This window comes from Phoenix dactylifera, chromosome 11, assembly GCF_009389715.1.
Source record: "Phoenix dactylifera cultivar Barhee BC4 chromosome 11, palm_55x_up_171113_PBpolish2nd_filt_p, whole genome shotgun sequence".
NCBI classification, from domain to species: Eukaryota; Viridiplantae; Streptophyta; class Magnoliopsida; order Arecales; family Arecaceae; genus Phoenix; species Phoenix dactylifera.
In genome coordinates this window covers 26,044-40,045 of record NC_052402.1, presented here as the reverse complement: position 1 = coordinate 40,045, position 14,002 = coordinate 26,044, and the positions used below count along the sequence as shown (strand labels likewise).

Sequence of the window (14,002 nt, the reverse complement as noted above, 5' to 3'; positions counted from 1 at the left end):
ACCCTTAATAAAAAATAGATCTTTAATGCCTCTTTAATGTTTAAGGATCTTTTTAGAAAAAAATAAAAATGAAGTGATTCCCGCCTCATGGAAAAGACTTTTCCATGAAATGTGGAAATCATATTTCTATGGAAATATAACTTTCCCGTCTCTCTCCTTTGAAAACTCCAACCAAACAAAAGACATTCTATTACTTTCCCGTTAACCACTCCCCCCCCCCCCTCTTTTCCCGCGAACCAAACGAGCTCTTAAAGACATCCAGCAAGAAGGCCGGAATCGCATAACTTCCGACCGATCATAGATACAGCAGATGAGACATTCCCAACTTTGTTCTCTAACAACTTTAAATCAAGCATCTTTGGGGTACAGATAAGTGCGAAACTTTGGTCGAAAAAGGATAACTTCTTTCATTCCCCAAAAGCAAACGAATTATGCTATGTGCCATGTGATTCCCAAGCAGATGCCGTTCCTAATCAACTCGAGATCAAAAGTTTGCGAATATGCCAAAGATGGCATCAAGCACTACACTGTACAAGGTTTACTAAAGAAAAGGATATAGAGGCAGATGTACTTCACAGTCCAAGCTCCGCGACCACAGCTTTCCATGTCTTGCAGCAGGAAACCAGGCTTAGTTTAATTGATTAATTAACATAAACCCCATTCACCACCGATGGCAGTCGAATGGAAAGGTCATGCAAAGAAAAACAATGTAGTTTGGAGTAAAAAGGCCCCATTTGATGGACTAATGGTATATACCCCAAACCAGACCAATGATTTACACATATCATTTCCCTCCGTCTCTCTCTTTTTTTTCCTTAGCTTTATATGTTACATCTGCTATCAGCTTCCCCTATAATATCATTAAGGAACCACCAAATTGAAGAACTTCACAACAGATATCCATGCTTTTGAATTACTGATTACTTCTGCTGACCTGTGAACTTTCAGAGGATAAACATCATTGTGCTGACACAAGCATTTCCCCTGATATGTGATCCACTTGTAATTTTGGAGTCATACCATCTCCAAGAGTCTGATGTTCCCACTAGAATTTGCAGCAAGCAAGGTGGAAGAAGATTGACCACGCCAGCAGACGCACGAAATGAACTGCGATGCGTCATCAACCTCCTGGCCTGATATGGGGTCTGTCATACTGAATTTGTACGACAAGACTGGCATAGGAAAGGCTTTGTGATAGACAAAAACCTGATCGAAAACAGTAGAAAAGATGATCGATACAGGAAGGAAACACAAAGGAATGGGCACTGGGCAGTTAACTGTGAGAATCTGAGAATGTATATTTGATATCCAAAATGGTGCTCATATTTTCAGAAAAGTGTATAGACATAATTTCTCAATGTCAAAGCTACCAAATTCCTTAGTTATCGGAGCAGAAGCAGAGTGCAGACATACCCGAATAACACGCAAATTCAATGCGATAGCATAAGAAAATCATGAAATATGTCCCTTTCATATGGCAGAAATAAGGAATCTTCCAGCCAGGTGGTCTTTGAATGTTCTGTCTTCATAATTAGACTAAACTGTTTGTTTCCTAAAATGCCTTTGACAAATGGCAAAAAAACAAAACACCATTTCATCGTTTTGAAGCATGTTCAGACCTACAGGGATCATGCTTCAAGTTGTACTTGTATGACATTACTTGTGTATTCGTTAGCGATCATGCTGTTTCTTGAAATTTATTGGAAAAATAACTGTATTCAATTTAGCTTGGATTGCCTGGTCATTCATGACAAGCAACATAGGCAATAAAGTCACATCCATGCACGAAGGCCGTAAGATTGTACCACAGAAATTGGCAATTTTAAATCAAATGGCAACAACTTGAAACTGGTCAAGCAGAGAGAGAGAGAGAGAGAGAGAGAGAGGGACAAGAAAAGGGAAAAGAGATTGTAAGAAACATATGTTTGTTGATCACTGAGCCATTCAAGTAGCTTTTCTGCATTCATTCATATTTTTCTGCAAATTGTACATCACTTCTGGGGAAACACATATATTTCCCTCACTGTTGTTTTATTAGTTCTTACAACTCAAAATTGTCTCTTCTCCCAGAATAGATTTCTAGTCATTTTTTTATGATTTTCATCTCATTCAATCCAGTGATGAGCATATGTGTGAGCATAAAGCAGCCTACTGTCTTAATTGTTAAAGTCATATCTTATTCATCACATACTATAAAGGATCACTAACCTAAATATTGCACTGAATAGATTTTATTTAGAAATAATTTGACCATCCACTCGCACTAGGTAAATAGAGTGGAAACATAAAATGCATACCTCATTGGTTTCCGAGCCCGTAGCAATGTATCCATCAAATATAGATAGGCCAACAAAATTCTGGAACAGTAGAAAAAGAATCAAACGAATCAAAGAAAGAAAACAAATGTATTGCAAGAAGAATGCTTTAAAGACTGACAAAATAATTATATATTATTAAAAAGGGTGTTTTGCATACCACACTCGACATTTTGCCAATATTGGGTGTTAAACCTCCCCTTATCCCTATATGCAAATTGATCCAAAAAAGCTATACTTACTTGCAATATGTACCTTGAAATACAGTTCCATCAACAGACCCCAAAAAAGCCATTAATCTTGGCGTTAGTGGAGACTGTTGAGGGTTGAGACACCAAAATACTCTCCAAATTACTTTGGAGGGGAGTCCCTATCTAGGGTTCTTCTTCACATTAGCGGGTTCGGTTGCTAGCTCTCTCTTTGCTTCAAGGTGTTAGGGCTTCTTCCCCTCTTTCCCTCTACTTTTCTTCTCCCTTCTTTCCTTCTTGCTAGCGTTTAGGTGGACAGAGAGAGGCCTCCTTTTGTTGCCGCTGCAACCGCCATATGGGAACTTTGATTACCCTAGGCTTGTAGATCAATTTGAGATAAGGGAAATGGGAAAATTGAAGTGTATTCATGTAAAGGAGCTACCTTTGGCTTTCATTCTGCTGCATTTGATGGATGATGAAAAGGCGAGGTCGGCACTAATCTAGTTGGGGAGTAAGGGAAGGTTAAGGCCATGAGCTGGAGGCGCCACCCAATCTATAGGATTTGGACCTAAGAAGCAGCTCTCGGCACTACTCCTCAACGATGGGGTCTATCTTTCAGCTGTCGATGCATACCATGGCAGTGATAGCGGTGTCATCAAGACCCGGTGAAGGAATTGGCAACTAGCATCGTTCATGCAATACCCCTCACCCGCAACACACACACACACACACAAACACCACTATGCCACCCAGGGAGTAACATAAATGCATGCCCTCTCCACCTCCACTCAAGCTTTAGCACTCAGCAACATCTGGATGGAATGGTCACCACCTTTGGGTTGATCTAAAGGGCATGGTCGGGTTTGGAGACACAGACCTGGGCAGCGAAGGCAGTGGGGTCACTAGGTAAGGAGAGATGGTCCTGGAGTTGGAAGTCATCCATGAGATCCCCATCGCTATAGAACAGCAACACCACTACCGGCTTGCTAAGGCTCACGAGCTCGTCTGAGCTCTAGATATCGTGCCTATGCCATTAATATTATTCACACCACTACTACTTGAGAAAATCAGAGGCAGAGCCCACAAGCTCTGATGGTGATGCCCACAAGTTGAGAGGAGTTTTGTCGGTCGAGGAGGTGAGAGAAGAAGGGGGGGGGGTGTGGAAGTTGAGTGGAGCCAGGTGAACCCTAAATACTAAACTAGGGGAACGGGAAACCCGTTCTCTAATTGAGTGAACCCTAAAATTTTTTTGAGTTTAACTGTTCGTGGTGGAGCTTGGTTGAGAATAACCAAAGGTAAAATCATCATTTACCATCTTTGGTTAACTAGGGTCCATGGTCCATAGAGGAGATGGCATGCTAACACTAAGAGTTTCCTGCAAATAAATATAGCTTTATCTGGGACAATTTGCAAATAGGGAAAAGGTTTAATACACAGCATTGGCAGAATCTTGGTACAATATGCCAAAAAACTCTACTAGAAAAATAAATAGGTACTACTTGCATATCAAAAGGTTTGACTTGAAAAAAGATGCGTGCAAGTAGTTCCACCAGGACAAAAATACTATTGCGCATAAATAAAACAAATATCAGAAAATGCTGTGCATTCAATTTGGTGGTATTGAGACAAAAATGTCTTTCATTATATAGGATTTTGTACAGTCCAGGTGAAAAGAATGTTAAAAAAAAATGGTAAAGCAAGCAAAGCATGGTGAGTCAAAACTTCATGTATCAAACAAAGAAGCTAAACTAAAGCAAACTAAGTAAAACTTAAAAACAAGAAGAATAACTTCAAATTTTAACAATATAGTAGCAGTTGTTAGTTATGATTTTTTTTCCAATTTTTTTAACAGATGAGTTAGTAGCAGGAACATTAGCATAGGCCACAATCTAATTATTTCAAAGGATATCAATATTAGTGACAGGGAAAATGTTTAGACTGAAAAAGTAGCAATAGATTATCAAACAAAAACTTGAGAACTGGGGCGCTGCATGAATGTTCCCACTCACTTGAACTCAACCAACTATAGACAATTGTAAAAGTACACAACCCATTAGTTCTAGAAGGTGTCATTTAGAATAGAAACAATTTTTAGATTTTGTTTTGAGGGTTTGGCGGTCAATGGGGAAAACAACTTTGGAAGGATATCCGGTGGGGGGGAGAGAGGGGGATGGTGGCACTAGCAGTTGAATATTCAGATATAATTACTATTTCCTGGATGAGAATGCGGCAGTGGTTGATTGTTTCTTTGCATTCAAAATTGGAGTTATAATGATTGTTATATTAGAAAGGCCAGTATAATAATTTTGGCACTTTGTTTCTGCTATATACATTATATAATAACTTAATAACAGTCGTTAAACATGTGAACAATTGCTGCAACAACATAAGAGCAATTAAATCCCAATGTACTATTACCATTGTCAATAATTATCACAATAATCTTCTGTTAGATAAATTGTGTTATATTAATTATACTAACAATAAATAATAAACGTACATGATACTGTAGTAGGACTAATATGAGTTGTTATCTGTTGCTATAGCAGCTACTAACATACATTACAGCTGATCAATATTTTAATTGAAATTTTCTTTCAATATATTTTGGCATCAATTTTGTTTTATAACAACCATTATAATAGTGCATGATAGTTCTAGGCCACAACAGTTACATGCAAATGACGGTATCATTGACATCCTTTGATGGAGTTGTAATGCCACAAATGCAAGTGATGTTGCAAATCTGCATGCCTGCAATGCTAGTAGAGGATGAACATCTTGAAGATGCCATACAAGATGAGAAATGTTGCTCCATCTCATGCTAGGAGTCTTGAAATGATCGAAAACAACCAACGAAGATCAACTTACGCTGGTAACATTATGAAGAAACAAGATTTTGAAAATCCAAGGGCTCCTAACATAAATATGCTAAAATTTACTGTTAATGGGATAAAGGAGAGCATATCATTATATCAATGCTTACAAAGAGAAGATAATAAATTGTAGATAACCAAGTGATATTTTCAACGATCCTAGGATCCATGAAAATAAAACGTATTCATTGCATATAGCAAAACAGAGAGCTATGATATATCTAATTAAAGATCCAATCTTTAACAGGTCAGCATACCTTTACATTTATATGCCCTGTGAAGGTCTGAAGAGGGTTGTCCAGTATCCTCGATGTACTTGTAGACAAGTCCCAGAGCTTCAATGAGTTGTCAGTGGATGCAGATACAATATTTGATGCATGTAAATACTTCACATAGCTCACAGTCTTTGTGTGACCAACTAATGTATAAAATGGCATTCTCGTGTTGCGAAGATCATAGCAATAGATATTATGATCTGCTGAACCAATTGCTAGTGAGCATGCAGAATCAGGTTGGAACTGAACAGAGCACACATTTGCCTTTGTTCTGATGGTACCAATGCTTCCAACCTGCAATAACAATCATATGATTGAAATAACTTAGGTATGAGGTTACCATGATAATGTCAATTTGATGACCGTGATGCAAATAGTTAAAAGCTGACATACACCAAGTGCAAGAATAGAATTGCCTGATTGATATTCCACAGCTTCACTGCACCATCATCGCTTCCACTAGCCAACTTTGTTGGATCCACAAGTGAAAAGTCCACAGACCATACGCGCTTCTCATGCTCCCTCATTTCTCCAAACACTTGGCCTCTTGTAACATCCCAAACCTAACAAGACTTGGAGTTAGCATTATATAAAAGTCAACGAAAGACTAAGAGAATTTTAAACATAACGGACATCCTACCTGCACTATACCTTCAAAGTCACTTGAAGCTATCTGGTTCTTGATATAATTGTTCCAGCAAATACAACTAAGTTTTGACCTACTCACCATTTCAACTACAGGATAATGAATATCACGATCTTGATTTAGAATCATATCATATTCAAAGATTTTAATCTTCTTATTTACACCGGCAGCTGCAAAAAATTCTTTATCCCGATCAAAACCCAAGGAGCATACTAGATTTGAACAGCTTAAAATATCTCCTTGCTTTACTTCAGCCTTAACTTTCAATTTGCTGAACGACAGATACTTGCATAACCCCTCAAGAAATGGATTTATCCATTTGTTATTTCTTCCACCACTATGGCCCTCTTTAGAAGCAAAATCACCAACTGAACTTCCTTCAGTCCTAACAACTGATCCTCTTCCACTACTAGTAAGTGGATTAATTATGGGCTTGCTTGACGGCATCACCACCCTGCATCTTGTTGAGAAATAAGCTGCTTCCAATTTTTTTAAGTTCTTCATCAATCGAGAACTTTTTGACAGAAAATCTTCCTGAATCTGAGGGTGTATCTCTGATCTGGGAGCTGCATCAAGCATATTATTATGCTCTTTGTCATTAAAATTCTGAATTCCTGGTCTGAAGCGTTTTCTGGAACCAGAGCAGGATGAATACTCACCTATTGCAGGATAATGCAAAGGTTGGTCCACTTTATTTATAGCAGAATGCTCCTCTTTCTCTGGCTCTGCATAGGAGCCTCCTTTCTGCTTGAGAATTGACTGCTGGTTTAGAACCTCTTCTATGTCAGCAGAGAGAAAACAGATTGTATCATGCAATCTATCAGCAGCTTCCTGTTTTCTTTGCTGCAACTGCAAAAGAAATTCCAGGAGCAATTCTTGAACTTCTATCTCCTCTCTTAACTTAATTGCTGCTTCACGCTCTTCCAAACTATGTTTTGGTTGATTTAGAAACTCACTTTTTAATACCTCACTGCGATATAGCACACAAAACGAGTCATCCTTTAATCACTCTCATGGCCACTGAAGATTTTAAGAAGTGTGCACGATAGCTGTTCGCTCCATTCTTTAAACGAATAAATATAAAAAATTAAAAAAAATCAGGCCTAAAGAAGCACTAATTAGCTAGAGATCTGACAGAGGATGTTCATCAAGCATGCATAAATAATGTAAAGTACACTTCTACCGAACCATATATTCCCCAAAAAACTGGAAGTGCTATTCCAAATATCAACCTTCAACCAAATTCAGTCACAATGGGCCGGAAGAAACAAGGGCATGGAAGCCAATTGCATGTCTGGTGGTGGTAGGGTTTATTAATTTATTCTTTAATAAAATTGTTGACCTGCAACATACTTAAAGTTCTGGTTTCAAAATAAAGGTGAATTTTCCCGCAAATGTTTCAGCTCTGCAATGAATTAAATCAACAGAGAAACTTGTCACAACACAATGGAAAGTCCATGACATGTATGTCCCAAGCTATGCATCATTTGTTTCTTGACTTGCAGCTGACAAAAGATGTAGCAGAAAGCAAGCGTGAACTTAAAACATGCTGTGCCTGTTGCATCTGATGGAACGATGAAAATAAAGAGAAAAGTGCTATAACAATATGCATTGTCAATTATAAAATATTACTGGCACCATAATAAACTAAATGAACTATAACAAGGAGCATATAGTATTGTCCCAATTGATATGAAGTTTGACTAATTACTATGTATTCTTGACTGGTAAAGGAGGTTGAGCAAAAAGTCTTGAAACTCAAGAGTGGCAAGGAATAGAAATGTGTTAGCCACCCTAAATGTACAACTGTAACACGGTATCCTAGCCTTTAAAACAGACACGTGCACATGCACTAGAAGGGCCCTGAGATGAAAAACAGTCACTGATTTATCAAGAACAAGCTCTGACAGCAAGATTACAGAATCACTAAGGAATGAAACATGATAGTTTAAAAAATAAATTAAAAAAAAAAAAGCAGTGCTTCTCTCTTCACCAAATCTTCTTTGAGATTTAGCTCACTTTTCTATTTTGTCTAAGGCAATGGAAATTGGAAATCAATATCCATACAACCATACAATTGGGCCATAGAAAAGCAATATTTAATTTATATTTGATGCCTTAATACACTAATAAGGTGTGCCATGTTTGAAAAAATATCAGCAATCATATGTAATAAATCAGAAGCTCCTCTTGCCTTTGAAAACACAAGAACAAATATTCATGTTTAAAATCCCTGGTCATCATAGCAGGGGCATGTGAAAGCTCCTGCTATGATCATTAACCATTATTGTACTCAGCAATAGAATAACCATCAAGCACCAAACCTATAAAAACGATCAACCAAATTTATTCTCAATGAATGCAATTATTATGAAGTCTAACAAGCTGATCCTTACATAATTTCCGTTAATGATTATTCAAATCTTGGAAATGCAATGAATGAGACTGTAGATTGGCTAGCTATCATGGAGAACTATCTTGATGATATCTGCCGGGCAGTTCAACAATTGCCAGTTAGAAATTTCAGAGTCTTCTTCTCTTAACATTAGCAACAACCATAGACAATCAATAAAATTGAGCTTTTTGATCAGGGTATTGTCACATTTGCATGCAATACTCGAATATTCAAGTTTGACCAGTAAGCATTGTCACTAGCACTTAAGCACTCAACAGTAAGGTCGTACTGGCCCAAATCGGATGATACAGAGCATACTGTACCATACTGGTTCAATACCGGTATCCGGTATGGTTGGTATACTGATACTCTGTACGCCAAAAAAATTCTGTATCGTACCGTATCGACACTGTGCTAGTGTGGTATCGGTACGGGATCCGGTACCGAGATGGTGAATCTTGCTCAACAGATTTTATAAACCAGTACATCATAATGGCTCATGGTTAAAAATGATCATCAAATGATTAATTAACAAGATTGTGCCAGCATATAAGTCCTTGCAAATGTGTAAAATAGCACCACTTTGTATGATTGAATTTGTCACTGCTATATGCTACAGAATGCCTCTCTTGGTTAATAAGCATGCTATAAGACACATTACATGAAGCATTTCTGCCAAGTCTAGTATCCTTCAAAACAACAAACCAAAATTATTTCTTAATAGTTTCTAACATTACTATAATAACCAAACAAAAAAGCTCGCTTCCATGCATTCTGTGACTTCCAAAAGGTATAAAAATAGAAAAGACAGAAGGTGTTGAAGTCTAAAGTAAAATTTTGGTCAGAATGAAAAGGCAAAAGGCAAAAGAAAGAAATACAGAACGTAAAGGCAAAAATTTATGATATTGGAAATATAGATCTTCAAAGAAAAGAAGAAATATTGAAAATATAGAAAATTCCATGCTCTACTATACTGCCCCGTACCGTACTGACAAAAAAAGGGTATCAAACACACCTTCAAGTAGATACAAGCCCCGTACCGCTCCATACTGAGGCGTACCAACATGTACCGAGATAGACATTGAGAAAAATAGTTAGAGAGTTATTTCGGCACAGAGGTATATTGTACCATACCATACTGAATCGTATCAAACCGATAAAGTACCGATACGGTATCCGGTATCAAGATTGCGGATCTTGAAAAATTCTAATGTTATATGCTAGGGTAGAGAATTTCTTCATCGATACAAGCTGGCCGAATTTGAAGCGTTCATTGATCCAATGGAGCAAGAACAAATACAGTTCAGGAAGTACAGCGATCAATAGTATGTGAGTGCAAAGTGAAAGAAGGTACATGTTCAAGGAAAGATACCACACAAGAAAGAGAGAAAATTTCATAGGCTTTTCACATCAATGAAGATGGCCCTACACATTACTGTAATCCAAAAAGCATCATTTTTCCAGGACCCTCAAGTTTCGTATTTTTCAAGAAGCTAGAATGATGCCTAGATGGAAGAAATTGTTTAGGAGGGTTGTGGGATATTAAACCAAACTTATTGAAGTATTGATTAAAGTCTTAATGCATCAGTGAAGTCAGTACTAGTAGAGTGTTCATCGATGTGCCTTTTGGTGTTTCCAAGTAGTGTCATTTAGAGTTCCATGGATCTATTTAAAGTGTTTCTTAGATATTGTAATGCATACATGTAGGCAAGCAAGAATGAATGATGAAATGAAAAAAATTAGTGTGTGTTATTCTCCATCTATCCTCTCTCATTTTCCAACTCCATATCTTAATAGAGTGATATTGGAGACCTCTATGCTTCTACTACCCCAACACAAATGAACACAAAAATTCTGGCCATTCATTTTCCATGCTTTGATGTCAAAGGCATAAAAGCATGCTTTATTCTAAGTAAAAGATGAATTGCATGAATAATTCTAATACAAAAAAAATGAGATTCATTTCCATTTCAAAGGAGCAAATGTCATCACCTGCTCCAAGATGTCATAAACTATTTATCTTGCAAAAAAGGAACACCTGCTGAAGTGCAAGAAAAATGAAATTTGAAACACAACCAAGCTTGGAGGTGTTTAACTGACCTCATCTTTGGTCGGCTTTCCGGCTGAGGGTGCAACAACCACAAGCAAAAAGAAGCTTCCTTTGGCCACTTGAGCAGCAGCTGAGGGGGAAGAACACGATGTCTCAAGTTGGACATGGTCCTAAGCTTGTCATCCAGTGAGTCGAACGTGCAGAACAGCTGATCAAAAGAAAATTAACAAATAATTAAACAACCAACTCACCTTGCAGGCTATCAAACCGAGAACAGCAACAAGCACTAAAAATAATAATAATAATAAGAAGAAGAAGAAGAAGAAGAAGAACAATAATAATAAAGACACACTTAGATTGGATCTTGACCTCAAATAGAATAACACCCAATCGGTAGATATCCGACGCGAATGTACTTGAACCGCCACTGGCTTCCTCCGGGCTTGTATACCAATGCAACTCCATGCGCAGTATCTGCTTCAAAGGAAATGCCTTTTTCTCCTCCCCCAAGACCTCCACCTCATCCACATACGCCGAGCCTGAGGGCAGACAGATGGCGTCCGACGGTCCCTCAGAGGCGGCGGCCTCGGGAGTCCCCTCTTGCTCTAAAGGCCGGTATCGGCCACGAGGCCTATCGTCTGCGCCGCTGCCATCCTCGCAGGAATCGGAGCCGGAGGTGGAGCAGGAGGCAGACTCGATAAAGGAGACACGGTTGAAGGGCGATAGAACGAAGCAGGAGGGGCGGACGTTGCTGACGACGACGCCCTGCGAGTGGGCGAGGCTCACGGCCTCGACGATCTGCCGGAAGACATGGAGGCTCTCAAGGAGGTCCACCGGCCGGCCCCGACGGTCCAGCCACTCCCTCAGGCTCACCTCCACGCCCTCTTCCTCCTCCTCCTCCGCCGCCGCCGCGCCGGCCGGCCGAAAGCTCCCGTCCTCGGTGCAGGACAGCAGGCGGCCCAGCTCCTCCTCCTCCTCCCTCGACTTGTCTCGCGGGCCAGCCGCCGGGCCCAAGCTGCCACTCGAGACGACGCAGGCGGCGGTATTGGGGGCCCTGGAAGTGGAGGACCTTTCCCAGCCCGACGCCTCCTCCGACCCCTCCATGCCCCCTATCCCATCCCCCCGAAACCCAGCCCACACGGCTCCAGAATGAAGAACCCAACCACCAAGATCGAACCTTTATTCTTCCACCACCAAAAACCTCTCCTCATTACCCCAAAATACCATCTTTCTCACAGAAAACCACTCGCCCAAAGCAACCCACCAGAAAGAAAGCTTCCACTTCACACCCAAAAACAAAAGTTACGACAACTACTCACCGATCAAGAAGAGACCACCGGAAGAGAGGAGAGAGAAACAAGAGGAGCGGTTGAGATGGGAGAAGGATAAGGATCTGCTGCTCCAACCTGGGAACGGAACCACACAATCCCAGCTTTAATTGCTCCCGTTTTCGACTTTTCCGCCCTCAATGCAGCTCCGCCTCACAAAATTCGCATTCCATATTTTGCACCCCGCACTAATACACGCGGCCCTTCTCTGTCCCTTGGTGCACGGTACGCGACTACTGGGAACACAGCCGGCCCGAGAAAACACCAAATACCACTACGGCAACCAGTTGCTTGACTCAAAGCTCTCACCTTTCTTTCCCACTTGGACCCAAGAAGCCATACTTCGCCACTAGAAAGCATGAAAAATGGCTATTTTCCTCAACCTGGAAAGGAGGTGAGGCCATTTGTAGCGACGTTGGTCATGACGCGAGAGAGGGCATTATTCTATGGTCTTTGTTTCGGAGCAGCAAGGGCCTAGGCTTTGCTTCGTTATCGTCGCCACCTCTCGCTCCTCTCTCGCGCGCGCTGTCGCTTTATAACAGAGGGCGTACGTGGCGGAAGGATATCCACTCAAGAGGAGCTCGGGGGCTTGGAGGACTTGTGGACCAGGTTTCCCGAAGGGGAATCCGTGGGGCAGAGCCGGACGCTTTGGGGCAGGTGACCATTTATTTTTACTTCTCTCCGGGGGAGAGAGAGAGAGAGAGAGAGAGAGCGGTGTTATACCAGAAGAGGAAACTGGGGGGGTTCCATGAGAGGCAACTTGGAGGAAAAGGAGTATTTTTTGTCTTCTTTTTCTACTCCTTGGTTAAAGGGAGATTGGAAATAGCCGTTTCTGCCGGAAAATGAAAGAATTTTATGGTGAAGAACCTTTGGAATTTGGAGACGCTGGCCTCGATGTCGTCTGGAGTTACATGAGACGCCATTGGTGAGAAATATGTTAATAAGTGACGGAGGTCTTCGATGTTGTTCCGGTGTCGCTTCATGTCGTTGATCCTTGCATGCAATGGTTGTGGTTTTCTGAACCGGATCGAGCCACGTAAATTGTCACGTGCAAGCCCACGTGCCAATCTATGTGTCAAGCAAGACCACGTGCCAATCTATTTTAAGTTTTGGTATTACATATTTTATATATATATAAAATACGAACTATTCTAGCGGTTAGATGTGATTTAGTATCTTGAAACTACATACTATCAAATTACAAATTTGGAGATCCACTGCCTATAAGCTCAATAATCACAAATGGACAACTTTGAAAGTATAAAACAAAACATATTTTTGACCAACAAACACATAAATTAGAAATCAAGTGTTTATACTAGAAAAGTACAATAATTAAAATGGTATAAAGCAAATTTCTACTCTTGCGAATTGAATTGGATAAATAAATTTTATATTTGAATCTAAATGTGATCGTTTTGTTAAATATGGATTTATAGACCCTGCAAGATTCCATCTGCAGCCAACCTATTTAAACTTCTAAACAAAGCAAAATAGCACTGATATCACAAAACAACATGCACTAGAATAACTAGTATTATTATCACAATCGCACGCCTCTTCCATCTCAAATCATGCACAATTCATACTAGACCACATATGAATTCTCTCTCCTTCTCCCTCTCTCTCTCATATATGCACGCGGGCACCAAATAGCCTAGGTTTTTTTGGTAATATTAAAAATTCTAAAATCTTAAAATTATTCTAAAAATTTTGAAAAGTTTTCAAAAATTTGTAGAATATATAAAAAAAAATTACACTTATATCCCCAATATCTGATCCATTTATACATATACTATCTCTACTTTAAAAGTTTCAATTAAACATCTAATTTTTGTCGATGTTGTCCTTCCATCCATTTTATCTATAATATCTTTAATTGGAGATGTGAAAAGATATATTTACAATCTCATTCTAGAGGAGATGCTG

At 39.6% G+C, this 14,002-nt stretch overlaps 1 protein-coding gene across 3 annotated transcripts; it reads right to left on the bottom strand.

Moving 5' to 3' along the window:
• Positions 1-607: 607 nt before the first annotated feature.
• LOC120112296 (protein SPA1-RELATED 4-like) lies at positions 608-12,606 on the bottom strand. Of its 3 annotated transcripts, XM_039131138.1 has the most exons (8): positions 11,115-12,582; positions 10,796-10,953; positions 6,960-7,270; positions 6,295-6,866; positions 6,071-6,217; positions 5,637-5,948; positions 2,298-2,357; positions 608-1,206 (listed from the first exon to the last, which is right to left on the bottom strand). In XM_039131138.1, the coding sequence occupies exons 1-8, from the start codon at positions 11,847-11,849 to the stop codon at positions 1,015-1,017; spliced, it is 2,487 nt and encodes an 828-aa protein (XP_038987066.1). In that variant the 5' UTR covers positions 11,850-12,582; the 3' UTR covers positions 608-1,014. The 3 variants fall into 3 exon arrangements, 2 of the variants coding, with proteins under 2 accessions (XP_038987066.1, XP_038987065.1); XR_005513768.1 differs by having other exon boundaries at positions 6,048-6,217; positions 6,295-7,270; positions 11,115-12,606; XM_039131137.1 differs by having other exon boundaries at positions 6,295-7,270; positions 11,115-12,592.
• Between the last annotated feature and the right edge of the window lie 1,396 nt (positions 12,607-14,002).